The 22,826-nt window shown below is 41.7% G+C and overlaps 1 protein-coding gene across 1 annotated transcript in view; it reads left to right on the top strand.

Moving 5' to 3' along the window:
- shank3a (SH3 and multiple ankyrin repeat domains 3a) overlaps window positions 1–22,826 on the top strand; it is a 143,602-nt gene that overhangs the window by 67,592 nt on the left and 53,184 nt on the right. The window contains exons 8-15 of the mRNA XM_070830643.1: window positions 6,319–6,396; window positions 6,917–6,983; window positions 7,922–8,151; window positions 8,368–8,537; window positions 17,661–17,842; window positions 18,302–18,325; window positions 20,273–20,311; window positions 20,662–20,688. Of these exons, the coding sequence (XP_070686744.1) occupies window positions 6,319–6,396; window positions 6,917–6,983; window positions 7,922–8,151; window positions 8,368–8,537; window positions 17,661–17,842; window positions 18,302–18,325; window positions 20,273–20,311; window positions 20,662–20,688 (817 nt within the window). The remainder of the gene's footprint in view (window positions 1–6,318; window positions 6,397–6,916; window positions 6,984–7,921; window positions 8,152–8,367; window positions 8,538–17,660; window positions 17,843–18,301; window positions 18,326–20,272; window positions 20,312–20,661; window positions 20,689–22,826) is intronic.

The raw sequence follows: 22,826 nt of genomic DNA, 5'->3' as shown, positions 1-22,826 counted from the left end.
AAAAAAATAAAATACATTTTCAGCTTTATCCTTTAAGTAAATTTCTATAATTTTCATGAATGAGCATCAGCTTGATTCCTCCAAGATAAATAGTTGCATACCTGAGATGATGGTTGGGTGATGGTAATTGTATCGCACATACCAGAAAACTGTATTAGTAGCTTATAAACTACAGTAATAATATGAGGTTTTGATAACAGGAAAGAAATGCAGAGAGCATATATTTTGAAAAATGAATGAATGTGTTCTATATAAGGAGAGGAACAGGAGGTCTTGAAGAGATGAGGCCAATGAAAACCAGCAGACTCCTGGGAAAATGATGAGTGTTAGGTACAGTATGCCCATGTGCTGTTGTCCTGTTTAGTGAGAGGCTGCTTGAAGAGAAACATGTAAATCGGCGTTCAAGCTTTCCTGCTGCTTCTTTGGGAAATGGAGTAGTGCTCAGTTCATAAACATTAAATGAGAACTTTACTCATCTCTCTCTCTGTCTCTCTCAGTCTTTTGCATACAAACAAATGCAAAATATGTGCGTGTGTGCAACGTGTTGTCATTGTAACTCTTTACTGCTCAGCTAATTCCAGTCATGAGGAATGGCCTGCTTCAGCTGGACTGAACACCATAGTCTCGGGGGGGGGGAGAAAATGTCAGCATGGGTTTGGGAAGCACACTTAATATGGTGGTGCTTATAGTGATCACGGTTACAGTTGTTTTTTCTTCTTACTCCCATGATACTTTGCTTTGCCGTAACCCGTCACCTTCAACTAGCTACTTGAGGCTCATGCTGCATGCACATTGAAATCACAACGGAAAACAAGAGTGAAGAAAAACATAGGAGGTTGTCTCCTAGAAGCTTATGACAAAGTGACAAAATTGAGCCAGCGAGATGCAGCAGTGAAACATGGTGTTCCTCAGGCTACCCTGTGTACTGTAGCCAAACAATGAGAAGCAGCCATGGCTGCTAGTGAAAACGAATGCGCACGGGGGAAGCACCTGTGTTTGAAGCCTCTGTCGTAAGGTGGATTGATAATACATGGTCATGTAATGCATAACGTAATAAATAGGGAAGCTGCCTATTTAATTACTTTGTGTTCATGTCATAAATATACAAATGACAATTAGACGTTAATTTGCATCAGAAATAAAGAACCAGACGTGATGACTATAAGTGTCGTACAAGCTGTTCGTAACACAACCACAAGACTGTCATTAAATGTTTCAGTTCTCAGTGGAGGGACATGGGATAAAAAGACAGAATGGATCAATCACTTGTACAGCTTGTACAACTTCTTGTCCAAGTGTGCAGTCTGGTAATGGACCTGCCCCGGCTCTTCCACTGTTAGGGATGGCTACTTTCCTGCCGGTGGAGGCCGAACACCACGTTGAGCTGATTGATCCCAGAAACAGTGTCTCATAGCAGGGATCCAGTAGGCTAGAAACAGGCCTGGCTCAGACGATTACGTACCATTACAGAGAGAAATAGGCTGGTAGAATTGACCGAGAAACTAGTAGTCCAGTGGCAAAGATCAATATATCCATTTGGAGAGAGAAAAGAGAGACTGTCAGACAGAGGGACATATAGATGAAGGTAGGAGAGAGTGGATAAATGACCAGATAACATAATCAGCAACAGAATAAGCTTGATCAATGGTCTGAACGCCCTATCCCTACTGCCTGGACAGCCATTAACATTTACTTATTGGGCTTTTAGCTTGGCAGATGTGATCAGCAGCAGTGAATGGAGGCATGGCAGGGGTCTTTTACCTGGCAGACAGATCCATGGGAAGTAGATGGATGATTGATTGAGAAAAGAAAACAGCAGGTAATGCCAACTGATGAGTTAAATAGAAGAAGTTGCCCAAGACACACACAGAACCATCTAAACCAGTCAGACCAGTCAGACCAGTGAAGCCTTGGGACAACACTATAATAAGCTGTATAGAGGAAGGATCACTGTATTGCATGCTACAGCATTTGTATTATGCTGATGCTTCGTAAAATAATGAGGAAGAATTCAGCTGTTATTTTGGGTGGTTTGGCCTTAAATCATGCTTCTTATGTGCTTTAGATAGTTAGTCGCAATCACACATAAAAACAAGCTTTACATTCCGTAGAGGAAAGCCAAATCTGCTCCTTCAATTCTAATGAGGGAAGGAACGCTCAAATATATAAACATGGCTGTGAGAGATGCCATCTGTCACACTTTTAACACATGACTGACCCACGTCATTACTGTAAAATACTTGACTTAGCTCACTATGCGTTCCTATGTAGCTAAAGTGATCACATCTAAAAAACCATAGAGAGGACTACTGGAATGGTTTTCCTAATGAATTCCTATAGGAAGCCTTGGAGAGAACAGCAAGACAGATGGCCCACACTGTAATTGGCCTCTGTCTGTGTGTGTGTGTGTGTGTGTGTGTATGAGTGAGCGAGTGCGTGTGCTTGTCCATGTCTGTGTATGCTATGCTGCTGTGCAAAAGAGTGTACAATGTGTCTAAATGGCACGAATGCAAGAATTCAGCTGTTGCGGTTCTCAAACCTTCATTCATTTGATTACTTAAGATCAGGTCACGTGTTAACGTCGACACCAGACACAGACACAAAAAAATAAGGTAATAAAAAGGCAAATTTCTTGTAGCATAAATGTAAAGATTGATAGATTCAGTTGAGCAAGATGAGCCCTCTGTGTAACTGATAAATAAAGAAATGCACATTACAAATACACATTGCAGCCCTTTAACACAGTGTGACACGTCTGAATCTGGGCCCACCAAAACACAATTAAGTAAGTCAGGAAGCCGAGTCAGACCTGTGTGTTGTGCTCTTTCTCCCCACAGCAGCAGACTCATGTGTCCCACATTAAAGTGCCTGCAACCTTTTGTTTTGTTTGTTTATCCAAAGACAATCTAATTCCAACATGGAGGAAATTGAAAGAAATAGATTTGAAATATTAGCATAGTTAATTGTATTCATTGTTTATTTTAAGTTAAATATTTATCTGTAAAACTGCAGAGCACATATTGGCTTTTATTCTGAGTGACTGAGAGTTGGTCTGTATTATTTAACATGCGTTGATTTAATATAATATGATATAATTATTGGGTTTGGAAAATATCGTTTGAAGGGGTGCTGTGGTCTAAAAAAGTTTTGGACAGCTGCCTCACAAACATCCAACACTTCCAGCAATGAATTTTTCCTTGAAGTTTCAGACAATGGTATGGCATTTACCACCAATTATTTTTTTCTCCGTCCATAGAACGCTATAGAGATGTTTAATAATGCAGCAAGCGTTTTATTGATATTTTGTGCTCACCTAATACAATCCATGACTCATAGTCAAGGGTAAGTGGAAAGCTTTTGTGCTTCACTTGAGTATGTCTTTGCACTCTCTCTATCATTTTCTTTTTAACAAGTCTCAAAATAGTCGTCTACATTCCTCCAACACTCATCTCCACCCTTAATGCATTCTGCACAGTACCTTTCTTAAAAACTACTTCATTCAGCAGATTTATCCTGCAATTTTTGGAACTGATCGCAATGATCTGAAGTGGTACAAATACACATACGCTTGCACATGCACTCATAGATCTGTCTGAATAAAACATACATGCTCACGCACAATTAAAGCTCCTTACTTTTTATTTAAATGACTAATTTTTACTCTTAATGCTGTGCGTGTGTGTGCGTGCATGCAATTGCATAATGTATGGGTGGTTAGCAATTAGCTAAGCTAACAGCTGTAGGCGTTTATCTACATAGGTTTTTTTTTTTATATTTTAGACCCTTAGTGGTTGTATTGGCCATTAGCAGCAAGAGTAATCATGCATTATTCATAACACCTGGTCCATTTACAAATACCTCCATGTTTTATGTTTACATGGACTTTGCAGGTTCATGTAGGTTTTCTGTGCCCCAGTTGACATCATGGTCGTTATACTCCCCACTCAGTTCAGGGCAGAGTCAAGAACAGCACCCACATAGCTACCATCTTTGTGTGCTACAGGAAGAGGGTGCCCATCAGTGTTCCTCATGCAGTAGTCTATCTGGTATAATACAAAAGCGGTTTGTCAAATATGCCTTGCTTGCATGAGTAAAATAACATTATCATTATTAACTGAACAACGTGTTCAGTCAATCTGTTTGTGTATCTCACTGAATGTGTGACTCAGTCATCAGGTTCATTGTGATGATGTTAGAGCAAGACGAGTCCTGTTAATTCTGCTCTGTGTTAAATTACATATCGACCTGCAGCCAGCCAGCAAATGGACACATAACCATGTCTATCAATCCACAATTGGGATTTTTTTTTGCCAGAGGGGCCTGTGCTCATTTATACACACAAAAAATATGGCAATAATGGGACACATGAGAGAGACTGTGTGGTTGTAAACTAATGAGGATATCTGCTTTGGGCTCTGCCCACATCTTGCTCTTAGTTACAGGAATGCCTTTTATAATAACTGTTGTCTTACTACACTCACTTGTACACTTTCATGTCATAAGTGTGTTTGTACAGGGCATGCTTGGGTTTCTTTGTAAAAGTATTTTGCTTTTTCTTTCTTTGTGTTGACAGTAATAAAAAGATGAATCTCTACAGAAGCTAGGGCTGCATGGTGTGAACTAAGAGTTTTGTGCCACTATACATTTAAGTTTGGAAACAATGTACATCAGCATATATTTGTACCTTCATAATTTGTTTTAATTGCACTTGAAAGCCTGTCAGTTGTTGTGATGCCACATGTTTGAAATTAAGAGCTTATTCTTGCAGACCTGATGCTTGTGTGTGTATCTATGTATGGTCTGTTGTCTCCTTTTTATTATTTTTTTAATTATCAAGTTCAAATTGTTTGCTTTTACAATCAAACTGAGGACATTTAATATACATACACATTTTTAAAATTATTTCTAAAAACTGTTCTCGACTTTGTTTTTATTAGTTCAGTTATTTTAGTGAATTTTGTTGCTCTATAGATAATGTGCTCACTTTATGTCTGGTGTTATTGATAGTCCTATAAATGAAAAGTGAATTCCTGATTCCTCTCTCAACCTTCTTTGAGGTTCCTGTATGTCCATTGTGTGCATCACTTGTGTTTGGGGAAGAATGCATCACATTTGCATTTAAAAACACCTCAGTCTGGTCCACAGTGACCTCTCATGTGATTTACTTTAATATCGTGATTAATCAGTCCAGTTTTGGATTTACTCCAAGTTTAATAATCGTCTAATCAGTATACCTGGCCTGAGATCAGCTGTATAGTTTGCGTAGCCTGGGGCAAAATGTCTTGTGGTGTGAGCAGTACCGCAGCCTTGTAGGTCCTGGTAGTCTGCACGTGGCTTAAAGTGCATATACGTGTGTGCCTGCGTGCGTGCGTGTGTGAATGAGATGGAGAGAGAGAGAGAGCAGTGTTGGCCCTCACTTATATAGTATCATGGATAGGACAGAGGAAGTTACGGAAAAATGAATGTTTGACTCACTTCTTCACCCTGATTATATCTGTGTAAACGTAGCCAGCAGTCATTTTCAGCACAACCCTGCTGTTAAAGAACAGAAAAATGTCCATGCTCGTATAAGGATAGCCTTTCATTATGTCATCATTAAATATCAATTTAATAGCCCCTCCATTCCACTCAGACTTACGTTATCTTAAATTAGGTGGGTCATGGAGATAACCACATGCACAACACAAAGGGAGTCATTCGCAAACAGTCCTCATACTTGCAGGCATGTTTCTTTTAGAGGTGATCAAATAGGGTGCTTGTTACATTGCCTCAGGCAGCAACTGTCGCACTTCACAGCCTGGTAATAACCGCATTTCACTTGATATTCTGCTTTTTAAAACCAAATCTTGTCCAAATTATGTAAAGCTTTGTTTTTCTAACAATTTTGTTATCATTTAGTCCATTAGTAGTGTGTTGACCATTTCTTCATCCTTCTTTTTTAGCATTCACACATGCATTTGTTTTAGCAGAATAGATAGATGACTGTGATTTTCCTATCAATGATATTGCCATTAATAGCTGCACTGGTTAACACAGAGTTGGTTTGATGCTTGAAATGTAAAATGCCATCTATAGTGATTCAAACTGTGCAACCAAAATCCATTTCATGGCAGATTACTTATACTCTATATACCGCCCACCTCTAATACTAAGGTCAATTAGAGACTTGGAAATTGCACCCACATACAACATACCCTCCATACATCATTATCTGTGTGTGCATGTATTTGTTTGTCTGTGAATGTGCATGTTGTTACATAGACAATATCATGACATTTAAAAGTCTTAAAATCTATGCATCACTCTGTTGTCATTCAGGATAGCTGTGCACGAGTGCTCCTGTTCCGGGGGGCCAATAAAGAGATAAAGAACTACAACAGCCAGACCGCCTTTCAGGTATGTGCAGTATCCAAGAACCACTACATGTTACTATGTGCATTATCATACCTTTGACATATCAAGCTAAAGGAACTGAATGACTTGTGTTACACAGCCAAATGCTGCTATGTTGAATATGCTGATTGCCATTAAAAACCAAAGCAGCATATTGGCCCCCCACTCCTGCTGGCTCACCATTGAGGTTTGTGTCGGATTCCCAGCCCTTCTGGTTGATGAGTCCATGTGAAATTGACACTGCCACAGATTTCCTGTGCAGATCAAAGTTAATTTGTTTGTACACAAAGCAGGCTGGTCCACGCAGTGCCCAGAACATTGCACACATTCAGATTTTACATATCCACCACAACAATGTACAAAATGCATGAAATATTTATGAGGATAGTGACAGAGAAATTGGAATGTACTTATATTTGTTTATTTCGTGTTTTTTTTGGGGATTTTTTTTTCATCCACCTTCTGTCACTTATGTGCTTGCTCCTTTCCCTGTCTTGTACTCCTTTCTTTTCCACACGTCCAGGTGGCTATTATAGCAGGAAACTTTGATCTGGCTGAAATCATAAAGGTTCACAAAGCATCAGATGTTGGTAAGTTGACAGCAGTGGTTGTATATCACCTGGCTCCCCCTGTGTTTTATAGATTTAAACAATCAAAAATGAATGTAGTGTCAGGGAGACATCAGAGTGAAGAATGGCAGAGGGTGGACAGTGGATTGCAGATTATATACTGACATGTGGGGAAATAGAGGGAAGGAGATGGAAATGTAAGAGATGTGGCGAAGGTTTCAGTGGTCTATTTGATCCCTGCTGAGTTGAGCATTTTCTCTGTGCCATTAACATACAGGAAAACTCTGCCATCTAGTGTGAAGAGGGTGTAACACCCCACTTTTTACATCTCAAATATTTCATCCCTTTTAAGAACAAAAAGATTAAAACAGGAATCAAATGTAATGTATGAATTAATGGTTCATACATTGTAAATGATAATTTTACCACCCCATTATTACATTATAGATACACTTTACTCAGCCAATGTGCTTCTCTTCTTAAAAACACACACTGTTAATTGTTTTTAAATTTTTCATGATGAGAATATTTAATTCACAACTACAGTAGAAATCCAGTAATGCCTTTATCAAAGATCCTAAGCAGGTTTCCTTATTCTGTGTTTAATTCTTCATTCTTCAGTGAGCAAAATTAGAATATGATAAGATTGATAAGGCACTAGCACTGTTCAGTAATCTTATCTCAAAGGCTTTGCTGTAGATCCATCAGTACCAAAGCCATATCAATTGATCTTTGTGTAAAAAGTGGTGTGTAGTTTATTGCCGGGTAAATACATTGCAAATTAAATGGAATCACAGCATACTGTAAAATTAGTGTGACCTAGTAACCAGCTTTAAACAAAATTAAGAGCGACCTTGAGATGTGCCGTGTTGCAGTTATTTCCCCATCGCAGCATTCTGTTTCACAGTGAGTCTGATAAGAGGTGCTCTAGACCTGCATGTATCTCTTTCTCCACTCAGTGCCTTTCAGGGAGACCCCCTCCTACACCAACCGTCGACGTGTGATGCCTGGCCCCCTGCCCTCACCGCGCTCCTTGCTCCGCTCTGCGAGTGACAACAACCTGAACGGGGACCACGATCATATCCACGGTCAGGCCCACAGAGAAATTCGAGGACGTCAGGGTCACTCTCCTGTCCCCTCACTGCGCAGTCTGCCAGCTCTTGGGCAGCAGCACAGCAGCCTTGGAGAGGTAAGATTGAGCTAGTTTGGCTGTGTTTGAATTTTTAATGTGCGTGTGAACTTTTTACATGAATTTGGAAGTAGACAAAAGAAGCCAGGGAGAAAATGAGAGACAATTAGGCATAATGTTATTAATAATCTACTTGTAGATTTGGTTTATATGTCACACAAAGATGATTGCAGTGCTTTACATGTGCATATGATATCCGTCTCTGCTCTGCGTTAGAGCCGTCATGGAGAGATCCCTGACAGCAGTCTCCAGAGTACGGGCAGCTCCAGATCCTCCCATTCCCGCTCGCCTTCACTACATCACATGCATGATGAAGACAAGCCGGTTCCCAGAAGATCCCATAGTCATGGCTACCCTCACGGACACGGCCATCGTGGAAGACTCAGGTCTGTAAGATTTGCTTTGACCTCATCTCAACCTCATTTGTCATTTCTAGTGATTACTCAACTGAGTTTTTAGAGAGATTAGTAAACACGCAAATCTCTTTCTTCCTGTTCCTAATTCATGTCTCATGCTTACCAGTCTTGGCAGCAATTCACTATAAATAGATCATCTGTGATTGGCCTTGTGATTATGCACCTACTTTGATATTTAAACCAAATTTCAAAAAGCAAAAGCCCCATGTGATGTGCCTGAATCACTTGTTAGTCACCACACTGCATTCGGCATCATATTCCATCTGCTACCGTCTGCTACTGATGATAAACATGACATAACATCAGTCAGTGCAAAATCTTGTTTATTTATTCATACCTCAATCCCAGGCACGTATGAAAGTCATTTTCCTGCTGAAACTGTGCCTGCAACTTGCCCAGAAAAGTGATTCATATAGAGTATAACCTCGGAATTGAATCTGAAAATCTATGTCAATAAATTGGTATCAGATTTATAGTGGCCGATTTAAACACTCATCATTATGGTCAGTATGGTCTGTTATAATTGCATTTGGTGAAGATGTTGTGTGTCCTGTGCTCCTGTCAGGGTTTGGGGGCAATGATCAGTGGAATGGTGTTTGTCTGGCATAGACAGCAGCCTTGTTTAAAAGCAGCATTTGTCCTGCTGGGAGAGCAAAGGGTGAATGACATGCTTCAAATCTCTGTGTGTATTTGTGTTCATATGCGTGAATGTGTATGTATAGGCCCTCACACATGGCTATGGGCATGGGTGCTTGCACAGTTTAGAGACAGACAGATGGAAAGCAGCTAATAATGATCACCATGGGGACCAATTGAATGCTGCCAAGCTGTGAATGTGTGTGTGTCTGTCAGTTTGCGTGAGGGAGAGATTGAGAGGCAGAGGATACATTCTGAAATTAGAGCTATGAGTGATGCCATTGGACGGGCCACTCAGTTCAAAACAGCTTGTCACTCGATTGATACATAAATCCACAGATGTAGTTGTGCTGGAACAAATCTAGTCCCTTGCACACTGAACCATTAGACAAACTGCGCAGTAAACTGGGCCTCTGATCACATCTCGGCGAGAGGTTTAAGTGGTTTACTGACACTTGGTTTGTTAAGTTTTTTATTATGATCAAATGTCAGAGCAAGATCACCCATGTACAGCACACACCTAATGTGATATTTGGATGCCACAGACTGTGTTTGTGTGTGTGATAGTGAAACAGTCTGTTGTCTGACAGGGGAATTGCACTACAGAAACGGCTCCAGCCGTACTCCCCTCACCCTCTAATACTCCCCTGTCACTTGACTTCATCCATCAAAGACTCTCTCTCTCTCTCTCTCTCTCTCTCTCTCTCTCTCCGTCTGTCATTCATGCAAACACCAACACACACACACATACACAAAGTGCCATTAATCTGTGGTTTGCAGCCAGAGAGCAGTCACCATCTTGTATTAAATCATGTAACATGCACACACCACACAAACTATAAACCATTACACTCTGAAGGACTATATTGTATAGGCATTGTTTCCACAATCTCAAATTGAATTAGTGTATATGAAGTGAATTTAGATCATTAATAAATTCACACTGGAGTGTTTAACGACTCTCCTATCTTTCTGTCAAATGTTGTGCCCCATAATTGTAACAAATGAAGTGCACCACGCTACATCTGGACATACACTGGCATAAACGTTCACTGACGGAGAGATGTTTTGCTCTGTCATTGGGCTCATTTTGTTCAAGGTAGATTAGCCAGATTGTGAAGAAAGGGAAAGGGAAAAGGATTGTGAAGAAATAATAGGAGGATAGCAGGTTTAGTATGTCCGCTGTGTCCTGGCCTAAATGGCCTTCTGTACACGGGGAGTTGAGACCTTGTTCTTCAATGTGTATTACCCTTACACCAAGTATTAAAGTGAGGTGAATCTATAAAAAGCCCAAAACGAGCAGCTGGTCTCCATGGCCAGAACCTGCACCCAAGTGAGACTGATGCTGCCCTTGAATATTTTTTCCCTCTAATATTTCTCCCTCCCCCTCTGTGTTTCCCTCTCTGACCTTCTGTTTATGCCCATGGTAACTCTAGAGGCATTATGGGTACCAGGGGAGTGTGAAATTAGCTTGGCTGGTCAACAGCCCGCCCAGCGGCAGACTCCAGCAAGTTCCTGTGGAACTCACCATCACTTCCTCCTTAGTGCACATGGGCAGTGCTTCCGGGATTCAATAGCTTGGCCGGGCTTTAGCAAAAAGTTTAGATGCAGAGAACAGAGAGGATTCAGATAGGTCAGAGGGGCTTATTAAGACTGGATCATGAAGCCAATGCAGTTCACAATATAACATAGTGATAGTGAGTGATAATATGATTTTGAGAATTTTATTTAGGACACAGGATTCCTATTTTACCTGTCATTTAGTAGCCAGGTTAATTGATTACTTACCATGATATGTTGTTAATACAAAGTGACATTTGATCATCCAGGGGACACTGTGTTGATATTGTCAGTGTCAAACATTGTCATATTGAGCCGTGCACCTCAGGACCTAGTTATCAGTCTTGGTTTGGAAGAAAAGCTCTCAAGCTGCCAGATAGATAGAAATTATGTTACTCAGCAGAGGTGACCAATTTCTGCCGACTTATACCAAACAGACAGAAGGCATGTAATCATTGGTTTTACCTAATTGTAAAAACAATTATAACGTACCTTCTGACTGGGTAAGAGATGGATATGTACGAGCCGAGTATATTAAAACACCGCTCCTCATCCAAGACATTGGTTGGACAAAATATTTGAATGTCAGGATAAGGTCTTGCCACCCTTTATCTATGGACCACATCTTAATGCCAAATGAAGAATCTGTCACTCGTTACCTGAAACATGTCAACTGACATTGTCGTCTGATGTATAATGGCAACAAGCCCAACATGGAGGTGTCCTGTTCCCTTCACCTTTTAATTCCTTGTTTATAGCTGTTCTCCTCACTTCTTTTTCACCTCATACCCCCCATCCCCATCTGCTTTATTTGCATTAGTCACACCAGTGGCAGTTGGCATTTAGATTATCCATGGTGTTTTAACATAGCCAAAGGGCTGAGGTAGACAGAGAAAAAATGAGGACAGGAACAGGGAGGAAGAGGAGGAAGAGACGAAGAGTTGGACGTCTTCTGCTTCAACTGTGGAGAATCCACATCAAAAGAGGACGCAATAGTGCTGATCTGTGCACATCATAATTTGTGTCAGCAGATGATGACTTTTCGACATAAATATGTCTCCCCGGTGTGTCTACAGACCCTGAGAAAAGACCATCCCCTCACTTTTTCTCCTGCTTCATCTTTAGTAAATGTTTGAAAACACATTTTGCTCTGATCCTGCATGCGACATCACATATCTTGAACATGTGACCTCCTTCAGCTCTTTAGCAAGCTGGCGGTCCCACCCACTGAAAACCTGAAACAACCGTAGTCCGTACCATCGCTGTTATCTCGTTAACACTAGCTCTGCTAATAAGATGTCGAAGGTACAAGCAAAGCAAGCAAACTGTTCTGCTGTTGGCTACCAAAACCCTCATAACAATCTGCTAGCCCTCCCACCATCTGTTGAAGAAAAGGCCCAGCCGATTTACTTTATTTTGGATGGGGTTAAAATGGGACGTTTCTGAGAGAGGCTGAAAAAAGCAGTATCCAGTATGCACAGCATGAGAAAACATTACAGTAATAACCATATTGTTGCTGAATATGTTTTGTTTAAAGCACTGATGCTGTCTGCACTAGCCCAGCCACACGCACTCATGTCATGCAGCATAGATCACAATATCAGCATCACAGCAATTTACAATATGTGCAACTGATTTTGAGTGTTAATCAAGGTGAGAATGCATCAAACAATGTGGATATGGTTCACAAATAGCCTCCTCCAAATATAGTGCTAGTTATGCAGGCACAGAACTGTGTAGCATCTTCTGCCACTCTCTCTGTTCTGGGTTGTGGTAGCAATGGGATAGTCATGGTAGCCTTGATGTCCTTCCTTCCAGCCACATCCTGAAGCTCTTCCTGGAGGATACCAAGGTGTTCCCAGTCCAGATTGGATATGTAATCCCTTCAGTATGCTCTGTGTCTGCACTGGGGTCACCAGTTTGATGTGACCATGAGTTTTACTCCGAGCTCCCTCTGCATATCTAAGCCGTTCACCTTGTCCCCGAGGGTCAACCCAGAGACCCCGTGAAGGAAGCTAATTTTGCCTTCTTGTAACCATGATCTCCTTCTGTCTGTCAGTTCCCAGAGTTCATGACTGCAGGTGAGGGTTGGAACGTAGATCAACTAACTGAAAGCTATGCCTTCAGACTCAGCTCCCTCTTCATCATGACAGTTCAGTACAACACCTACATCACTGCAGACACCACATCGATACACCTCTAAATCTCAGATTCTGTCTTGCCCTCCCACGTAAATGAGACCATAAAATACTTAAATTCCTTCATTTTGGTTGGGAATGAATTGTTTATGATTCCCTTAAAGCTGTATTTAAGGGCTGGATGGCTCAGAGCAAGGCCCTGGTTCCCCATATTCCCTTGAAACACCCTGACTTTGTCAGATGCCTTCTTCATGTCCATAAAGCACTTTCAGAGCCTTTCAACAGTCCCATTGCTAAACCCAAAGATAAGCAGTGCACTATGCTATCCATGCAAAGAGACTGTATTTTGGGAACTCTTCCTTTCCAAGTAAGTTTTGTAATGCAGCAAATATTTTTGTATTGGAGAATAGCGTACTCAAAAAGATGCCAAAGAATACGAATGTTGTCAGTTTTGGCCAAGTGGTTTGTTTATTTGATCTTCCTTCTCCACCTCAAATCAAGATGGAGTATTGCTGATCATATCAATTGACTCTTTCTTCTAATGTTGCTTAATGGCAACGTCTCTGCAAAGCATAAGCTGCTCATGTACAAACGGATCTGTTGTTCACGACCTTAATACGTTCTGCCCAATGAGCACAGTCCACATTCCACTTCCACCTTGATGGCCATAAACACTCCCACGTCGGGAAAGAAAGAATGAGAGAGCATATATTCATTCAAGTGCAGCAAAGCAAGGACAGACGGATGATCATTAGCATGCAAAGTGTGATGCTGATTATGAGTGTGTTTATAATGTGCTCATCTCACCTTAGAGAGCTGGGCTATTTGAGGAAAAAGCCATTTACCTGAGAAGGCAAGGCAGTCATGTGAGAAAATGCTACACTGAAGCTGCTTAGTTTGATAGCATCTGTGTAAATGGCATTTAATGACATTTGCAGTTGCATCTTTAGAGTTACATAGGCAAACTGCGGCAGCTAGACTCATTATTGAGCTGTTCAAATGTTAACCTGTCTTTAGTGGGTTCATTGATCCTAATCAAGCATCTGATAACTGGCATGCAGAAAAATACTGGCTTCAAGACTTCTGATAAGGGCCTGTTATCAGCACTAAGTTTGGTCCAATCTCAGAAAACAAAGATGAAGAGGTAAAAGGCCTGCAATAAACAGGACAGAAGTGTTTGCTCTTGATTTTGTACAAAACGTACAAAATGTTCAAAACCTCATCCACATCATTTGTTCTTAGTTGCTTCGCATTTTGAATCCTGCCATGAAAACCAAATGAATTTTGGTGAAAATACAGTTAATAGCAAGTACACTGTACCGCAAAGGTTTGAACCACCACACTTTGTACAATTTAGGTTAAAATTTACATTTGCATCTTTTTTTATTTGTTATTCCTTTATTTGTATCAATAATTCTAAATTATGTTGGGAGCCAAGGTAACTATGATCTGTCTAAGCTGAAATACTACTACACTTAGGTTACTTGAATGTGTGAGATGAGAATATAGAGAGAAAATAGTCATTTGGGACAATAATTCATGTATTTTAAGACAAATGACTTCGGACTGATTGACTGTTATAGAGATCCAAGCTCATATTATTGACTTATCAGTGCACTTGTTGGCTATATTTTCTTTCCTTTTATTGACAGTTGCTATCGTTACAGAGGAAGGGATGGTGTCCTAGGAAACGATGGAGCTTTTTTAATAGACTGCATTAGAACTTTGTGTATATCTGTGTGCATGTGTGTGCTTCTGTGTGTAATGGATCCTACATCTGTATCTTGTAGAAGCCACGGATAATGAGTCACAGTAAAAGACAAGGAGAGAGAAGAATATACCTCAAAACAAAATAAGCAAGAAAAAAAAACCTGATGTGTCAAATGCAGCACAACTTATGAAAACAGTGAATCATGTCATCATGCAAAATTGTGTGTGGCATGTATAAAATCTACACCGGGTGTTAGAGGTCGAAGTCATATGTTCCTTATGGGAAAAAAAGTAAACATCATGCTATATAGATATATAGATCTAGGTAGAATACTATTTTGTATCCAGTATCCAACAGCAACAGTGACACATGAACAACAAAAGACAATAGGCATGAAACGACACACTACTTTGAAGAAGTGAAAGAACACTGAGTATTTGTCATGTCCCTCTTCAAATTAGAAGAAAAAGAAATTAGAAATCCTTGAATAGTTTTTTTTAAATCTTCCTGGTCATTATAACAAAGAAGAGTCTGCTCTTTGCTCTGACAATTTCTGATGTCTAATCTATGGTATTTCAAATGTCATCCAGTATTTTTACCTAAAATGTTGAAGTGCGATTTGCCGATTTTAGCCTCATCCCATGAAACGCAAACAGGTCATTAAAGACAATAATGGAGCAGAAACCATCTCCACCCCCTCCCTTCTGTCTGACACGTAGATAACATATGTCAACCCGACCATCAACAGCTCATCTGTGGTGAGGAGATGGGGTCATGCTGTTTACATAACCTCACAGTAGGTGTATGGTGTGGCAGAGATGTGTGAATTGAGGAGGCAGATTTGAGTCATTTAAACAGATATCCTTTAAGGGATCTAATTTTGTTTAGTTGTCTGTTTCACTTTGACATAGCCTTATATTCCTCCTCCTCCACCCCTCCCTCCTCTCTGCTGTGTGTGCTGCTGATGTTCAGCACCGGGGCTCAGACATTAACATGCGGCAGCCATCCAGGCCCCTCAGTCCCTGCGGTAATTGGAAAGCCGTCAGCAAGCCGTTGTTTCGATGGAGAAGGGGACAGAGAAAGAGAGGCTGTGTGTGATGGGGAGAGCAAGAAAAGCAATAGAGAGTTGGTGAGAGAAAGAGACAAACAAGGCTGGAAATGAGGAAAGGGTTGGACAGAAGGATGGAGAAAGGAGGGGAAAGGGCACAGGAGGCAGGAATCAGGTGAATGAACAAATGAAAGCTATAGAGTGACTGATACAACGTGCTGGGGGAGGAATGGCATAAAACTGAAAGACAGGGATGAAAGGATTTAAAGATTTCTAGTCTTTCAAAGAAATGTTGCAGAGAATAGCATCAAAGTCCCCATTCAGGGCATGATCAAGTCACTTGTTACAGTGAGTGTACAGTGAGTTTGTCTTTGTAATTATAGCAAACATTCAAGCAAATCCCAGATCAGGTAAACACAAGCATTTGATTATATTAAATGTATATGTGATTAACATATATATGTGTTACATGTTTGTTCAATGTGTGCTTGAGAGAAACACAAGCAGCGGAATGATGCTGAATGCAACTTACAAAGTAGTGATGAATGAAGACTAGGCGGAGCTCTGATGCTGCTGTATTACAATTCACTGCCAGAGAGAGAGAGAGGGAGAGAGAGAGAGAGGGAGAGGGAGAGAGAGGGAGAGAAGGAAAGCGAGAGAGAGGGAGAGGGAGAGAAGATGCAATGCGAAGAAATGTTGAGAAGGAGAGGGATAAGAGGGTGATATGGAAGCAAGAGAATGAGAGAAAGAAGGAGGGGATTCAAGGCAAAGAGAAAGGGAGGAGCGACAATTAAACTAAATGGGCTGGAGCTTTTTGCCCCCCGCCCCACTGCACACAAGCAGACACACTCACTCACTCACACACACACACACACACACACACACACACACACACACACACACACACACGCACGCACAGACACACACACACACACACACACACACGCACACACACATGCACATACTCTCACAGCCTGCCTCAGGGAGCCATGGCGCATGCACGCTCGCAGGCAGACAGGCAGGAGGAGATCAATCGTGCTCTGGGACTAGTGTGTGTATGAGAGTGTCAGCGATGTGTTAGCGACATGCTGGTGGTGGCGTATGCCATGCTAGCGGAGGTGCAATGTTAGCAGGAGTGGAGGGGGCTGTCTGTGTATGTGCCTGTGCGCACGGCTAGAATGCACACAGAGGGCTTGTGGTGTGTGAGTGTGAGCGAGCCGTCAAAGGGGAGGGGAGCCACGGAGCGCAGCAGCAGCAGCAGCAGCAATAGCAGCAGCAGCAGCAGCAGCATTGCCAGAGTGTGTGTGAGTGTGTGTGAGCGAGCGTGTGTGTGTGTGTGTGTGAGGGGTGGAGGGGAGAGGAGAGGCAGACACGGCGGGACTCCCGGGAGAAGGAGCGGGAGTCGGGGATCAGACCCAGCCTCTCTCCTCCACAGCAGGAGAATCAGGACCCAAGGACGAGGCAGGATCTGTAGCCCAGCCTGTAGCAGCTGGAACTGGTGACACACGGAGGATATCTGTACCTCTTTGGAGGGGGCTTCTGCTTGAGCCCTAACTCAGGATGTGTTTGACTAAGGGGGGCTTCCAGACAGAGCTGACAGACCCACACAGAAGAGGAAACAGTGCAGTCCCTCTCACCGTGAAACATTTCTGCTTCTACCTCGGTTAGGATGCGGGGGAGAGTGGAGAGATAGAGGGAGAGGGTAAAAGGGAGCAAGAAGGATATTGCCTGTGCTGTTAAGGAAGAGGGCATAAGAAGAGGAGGAGGGGAAGAGAGTGGCTGGGAGGAGTGTACTCTCCTCTTATGACTCTCCCATGGAACACTGACTGTTGACGGTTGAGCGGCAGGCATTGGGACTTGTTTATGAATCCCTCCCTGGCCACCGTAACAACCAGGGGGTGTCACCAGGTTGCTGTCCCACTGACGACCATGTCGGTGACCACGGGCTTCAGTTACCAGCTCCCTGGAATCACCACAGTAACATATGTGTTTGTTTACAGCCCCGGCTCAGTGCAACGAGACCCAAGCCCCCCTCATCACACCCCTCCAGCACTGACGGGCCCCCGTGGGCCCAAGCGGAAACTCTACAGTGCTGTCCCAGGACGTACCTTCATCGTGGTCAAGCCCTACACACCACAGGGGGAGGGAGAGATCCAACTCAACCGTGGAGAGAGAGTCAAAGGTAGGTTGTCTGCTATCAAGTGTGTTACTACGTTTTACTCTCTCACTGAACCTACTACTGTGAGTACTACAGTACCTTTTTACACAACTGCTGTTAATTTTCTGAATTTCATAGCATGTCAGCAACTCTGTATTACCACCAGTGATATTTAGGATCTCCTGTAAAACTCATGGCTATGTGTGGCTTCCATCACTGTCAGAGCTGGGTTTGTTGCTTTTCATATGAGCTCATACTTCTCAGTTACAAAGCACACCATTACTTCACTGTGTTTTTGGCTGCGAAGCAGTTATGTAATCTCACAACCTGGAAGTCATTTCGGTGTCGTTTGAGCTTGACATTGTGAATTATCATTTCATTCATTTTGTAAATGTGCTGTTTTCTGCTTTACACAGAGGTGCAGTGGCTTCGCTTTTATGTGTTTGTGTGTGTGCTTTTGTCTCCATCCATGCTTCACTCCAGACAATGACTGTAATGACGTAGAAGGTAAACTCCACAATATTCTTCTCACCCTGTATTTCTCCCGTACACCTCAGTGTGTCAACCCTTCACCTACAGTGTAGCAATTAGCTCCTGTCCCCGTTTGAATCCACTTGAGATAAGTGTACAATCTCAGTATAAATCTGTGATTACTTCAAGGAGAGGGCATGCAAATTCAAACAGGTCCCATGTGCTTTTGGTTGTTGGTATGCATACACACACACATGCACTGTGTCCTTCCTCCTCTCTGAGAGTGCTTCCCCCTGAACGTACAACTGCTTTTCTCCCTCCTCTTATCACCTGTCCGCAGACACCCAGCCCCACATTGACCCCACACCCTACACCCTGCCACTTCACATACATCACCGTGGATCAAACCCACATTAGCTTAATGGAAACAGTTCCCTCATGTCCTCAGAAAGGCCGGAGAGAGAGCGGCTGCACTCATGCTGAGACCTCTCATGTTCCTTTCAGATCTACAGAGGCACAGGAAGTACAGATTAAGGGTCAATTTGGAATTTCAATTTGGGGTTTGTGCAAACCATAACACACACACACGCACGCACATGCAAGCCCATACACACACACACACACACACACACACACACACACACACTGTTATCTGTCTCTCCCTCTTTCTCAAAAACATTCAGTAGCAAACAACACACCAGTCTATACCCACTGACTACGGCCTTTCCTTTTGCCTGGATATATATACTGAAGTATTCCCACCCCTTCCAAGATATTTCCTGTCTCCCAGCTTCTCTGACCCTATAAACCTTTACCAGTGGACCTCCTCATGGATGCTTTGCTGATTCTGCTTTATACTATTCTCTGTTTTACAGAAGCGCTGTCGTCATTTACACTGAAATTACTAAAACAGATGATAAACAATTCAGATTCAACAATTTAGACTTGTGTTTTTGCTGAACAAAATCTAATGATACAGCGTTGTCCGAAACTGTGATGCATACTGATCTTGACTCAAATGTTATCAAAAAGGTGATGACTCAACAGCAGCCAGTATGCCTCCATCTACTGAATGGATCTGCTGTCACTAGCTTTTCTGTCAGTGCAGCTGAATCCATAACCCTGCCACTAATGTGAACCACAGTGTTTTGCCGTTCTTTCATGTTGGCCATGCAGGAAACAAGCTTACAGTCGTATGGCTGCCAGCACCATAGCCCAGCCAAGTAAACCATCTGGCTCTGTTATGCAACACTGACCATCATAACCATTACTGTGGTGCAATCACTATGCTTCTGTAGTCCTGGGATATAAACCGAGAAATACATCATTGATGTTAACTAGTTGTTGATCAGCTTAAGGCCCAGGCAGTTCACTTTCTATTTAAAATATTTGTTTTGGTTTCAGAATTCTGTTTTGTGCGGTAGTCCTAGCAGGGAATGGCCAGTCCCTCTGGTGCACAGACAGCCCAGGCCTGAGAAGCCACTTCCTTTAGGGATGGATGACCCTTGGTTTGATACATAATGCATTCCATCTAATCTGCATTCATAAATGGATGAGTTGCTAATAGTGATAGGGCTCATTTGCAATGGAGGACAAGAGGAGGAGAGGCAAGAGAGGAGAATCAATAGAAGGATGTGTTTCTTTAACTTTTCCTGTCTCATCCTCCAGATTAAGGTGAGAAACGAATCAAAAACATTTACATGTTTAAGGATGTTCATAAGCCCCTCAAGACTTTAAGTGTGTGTGTGTCTGTGTGAATGTCCATGTTTGTGAAATAGATATCCACAGCATTGTTTGTACCCTGAAGCTAATTGAGATACTGATTTAGACTACAAACATGTTGATGATTCAGTTATAGTTATACAATTAGCCTCTCTACCCCCCCCCCTAACCCCACACACACTCACACACACATACACACAGTCACTCATACACTCATCTCTGTCCTCCTGTTAATGTCCTCACACCCTTGTTAATCACCAGCCATGCCAGAGGAGCATCTTTATGACGAGATCAGACTGGGTAAATCTCATTATATGATTTGTCTGTTTGTGTTTGTGTGTGGTGTGTGTTAGTGTCCATGCTCACACATTGTTTGTGAGCATCGGCATAGCTGCCTATCAGCTCACCTGGTAGTAGGACAGATTTGAGACCTGTTGAGAGAAGCAATATTGTGTGCCATACAGGGAAAGATGTGTCACACTTTATAGTTTGATAAAGACCATTGATTTTGTTCTAATAGGAGACATACTGTAGTTCTCAGTAGTAGACTGTTGCACATTTCCAGTCAAGTGTGTTTATAGCTAAACTTTTTGTTGAAATATGATTGAAGAATTGCACAGTATAATGATTTCTTGTCTACTCGTTTGTAGTGAAGGATGACTATCTGGACTCAGATGGTGAATACCGTAATATTAGTAGTATCAGTGGTAGTATTCCTTTGTTTTATGTGAAACCCACAGCTGAACTGGTTGCCTATATTGTGTCATGGCACTTAACTGTGACATTTGTCCTAGCATGAAAGCCTTGAAATTGTCATTATTTGTTGGTTTTTGTTCACTGCAAGATATTTACAACATACATTGCCATTAGAGCGGAAAAGACTTTCAAAATGTAAGGATTTTGCAGTTGAAATTCCAAGCTGCATTTTAGGTAAAGTGAAGGATCAGGCATTTATTTCTTCTTACACAGCATGACACTTTTCTGGCAGTGTACAATAACCAACTAAAATTAAAAACTCCTGTTGTTTCCTGTTAAGATTCCCCATTACAGTTAACGGAAAAGCACAGCATATGATTCATGCTGTGGCACTATGGAAGTATATTGACAACAAAAGATTTGAGAGAGCATAAAACAAATTCTGAGTGCCACTCAGTCTGCAAGTCAACATTTGAGAGCACACCGGCATGGACACGTACGAGCCGAATCAGATTTGATCATGCAATCCTGATCATGAGAGTGGCTGTTTTTCTGAGTCTTCTGTATCAATTTTCGTTTAGGCAGTTTATGAGTTATAGTCTTTTCTGCACAAGGAAAAAAGTCAGGCTTTAGATATATTTATCTATGAGCAGCAGTTGGTGACCATATGAATATTCAAGACAACCTGTGATTTAAGCATTTTGTGGTTATATACCTTATCATTTAGCTTACAATATAAATTGTAATTCAGTCAAATTCTGTTGGTCCAACTGATCCCCTTACTTTAGCCTAGTTCATTCACACCAGTATGTAGAATTTGTGCCACGCTTGTTAACAAGCTGCCCCAAGTTTTATGTTGTAAATAGGTTGAAGGGTCCAACAGGATGACCCTTCCCTTCCAAGTCAATTTGAACCGGTGACGCTGTGAACACCAGTATGAGTTTGGGCACAGGCAATTCAATTTGGCAAAAGTGAGCGTATGCAGCTGTGATCATTGAGAGCGCGAGGATCCCTATTACTGGCTCAAACATAGTTACACAATTCCTCCTATAAGATCTAATCATCTATTATGCTCTCATCTAATTCTGCTTTTACAAATTAACGTGACAGACTCAGTAGTGCTCAGTTTTGGTTTGTGCTCTCTCAAATATTTTTTTGTTTGTTTTTTGTAAAACAGTGAATGTTGTGGTGGGATCGAGCCAGTAACTTAACCATAGACAGCCAATATGTATATGTAGGTTTGAGGATTGTGGTTATATTCATTTGTTTACCGTTTACAGTGATGGAATGTATGCACTAATATGTAAAAAAAGAAAAAAGCACTACCTGTCGATCATTTATGTATTAATTCATGTGATGCCTTATAGCTGACATCCCATATAATGAAGATGATGACGTTTATACCAATGGCTTTAATGATGATGATGATGGACATGAAGGTAAAATTAATACTTTTCTTTCTCATTTTGAAAGAAGGATGACAAAGTGGTTAAAACTTTAAATTATTAAGGAGACAATTATTTATCTACCAGGTATAAATGATGGGAGTGTTTCAGGCTGGTATTCTATGCAGTTATCTCCATGATTGATATCTTCAATCTTATTTTCAAATTCACTATTTTGAGCCAATCGGGGAAAAAAGAATCTGTGAAGTTGAGATAACATATACGTGGAAGGAAGACTTCAATGGTTCTCAAAAGTGGCATGTGATTCCACATTTTCATCCTTCACTTTCACAGACTAGTAGACTAGATGCACATATAACCCACATGAACAACTGTAGATGAGCCTTAGATGTGTGCCTAATGTCAATGACAGAGTCAAATACTAGAGTCCCCAGGAGCATGTGTTTTATCCAACCAGTTTCTCCTCCATTTTGAGGAATTGCTTGGAAAAACTCCCAGTCTCCACTCAGTGATTGTCAGTCCATTGGTCTGCTGTCTGAGATCAATGTCTCTAGACAGCCTTCGTCTAGACAAACAGCCCTGCTGTCCGCCATTTAGCAGGGTCATCCACATCCAGCTCTCCAAGCAGACTGTTAGTCTCAGGTAATGAGATCTGTTTGTCCTTCCTCATTCACTGACCACCACTGGACCACAAAACTAGCATGCACTTGGTA

The sequence above is a fragment of the Pempheris klunzingeri genome, chromosome 5, assembly GCF_042242105.1.
Source record: "Pempheris klunzingeri isolate RE-2024b chromosome 5, fPemKlu1.hap1, whole genome shotgun sequence".
NCBI lineage: Eukaryota > Metazoa > Chordata > Actinopteri > Acropomatiformes > Pempheridae > Pempheris > Pempheris klunzingeri.
This window is presented reverse-complemented; position numbering and strand designations above follow the sequence as displayed.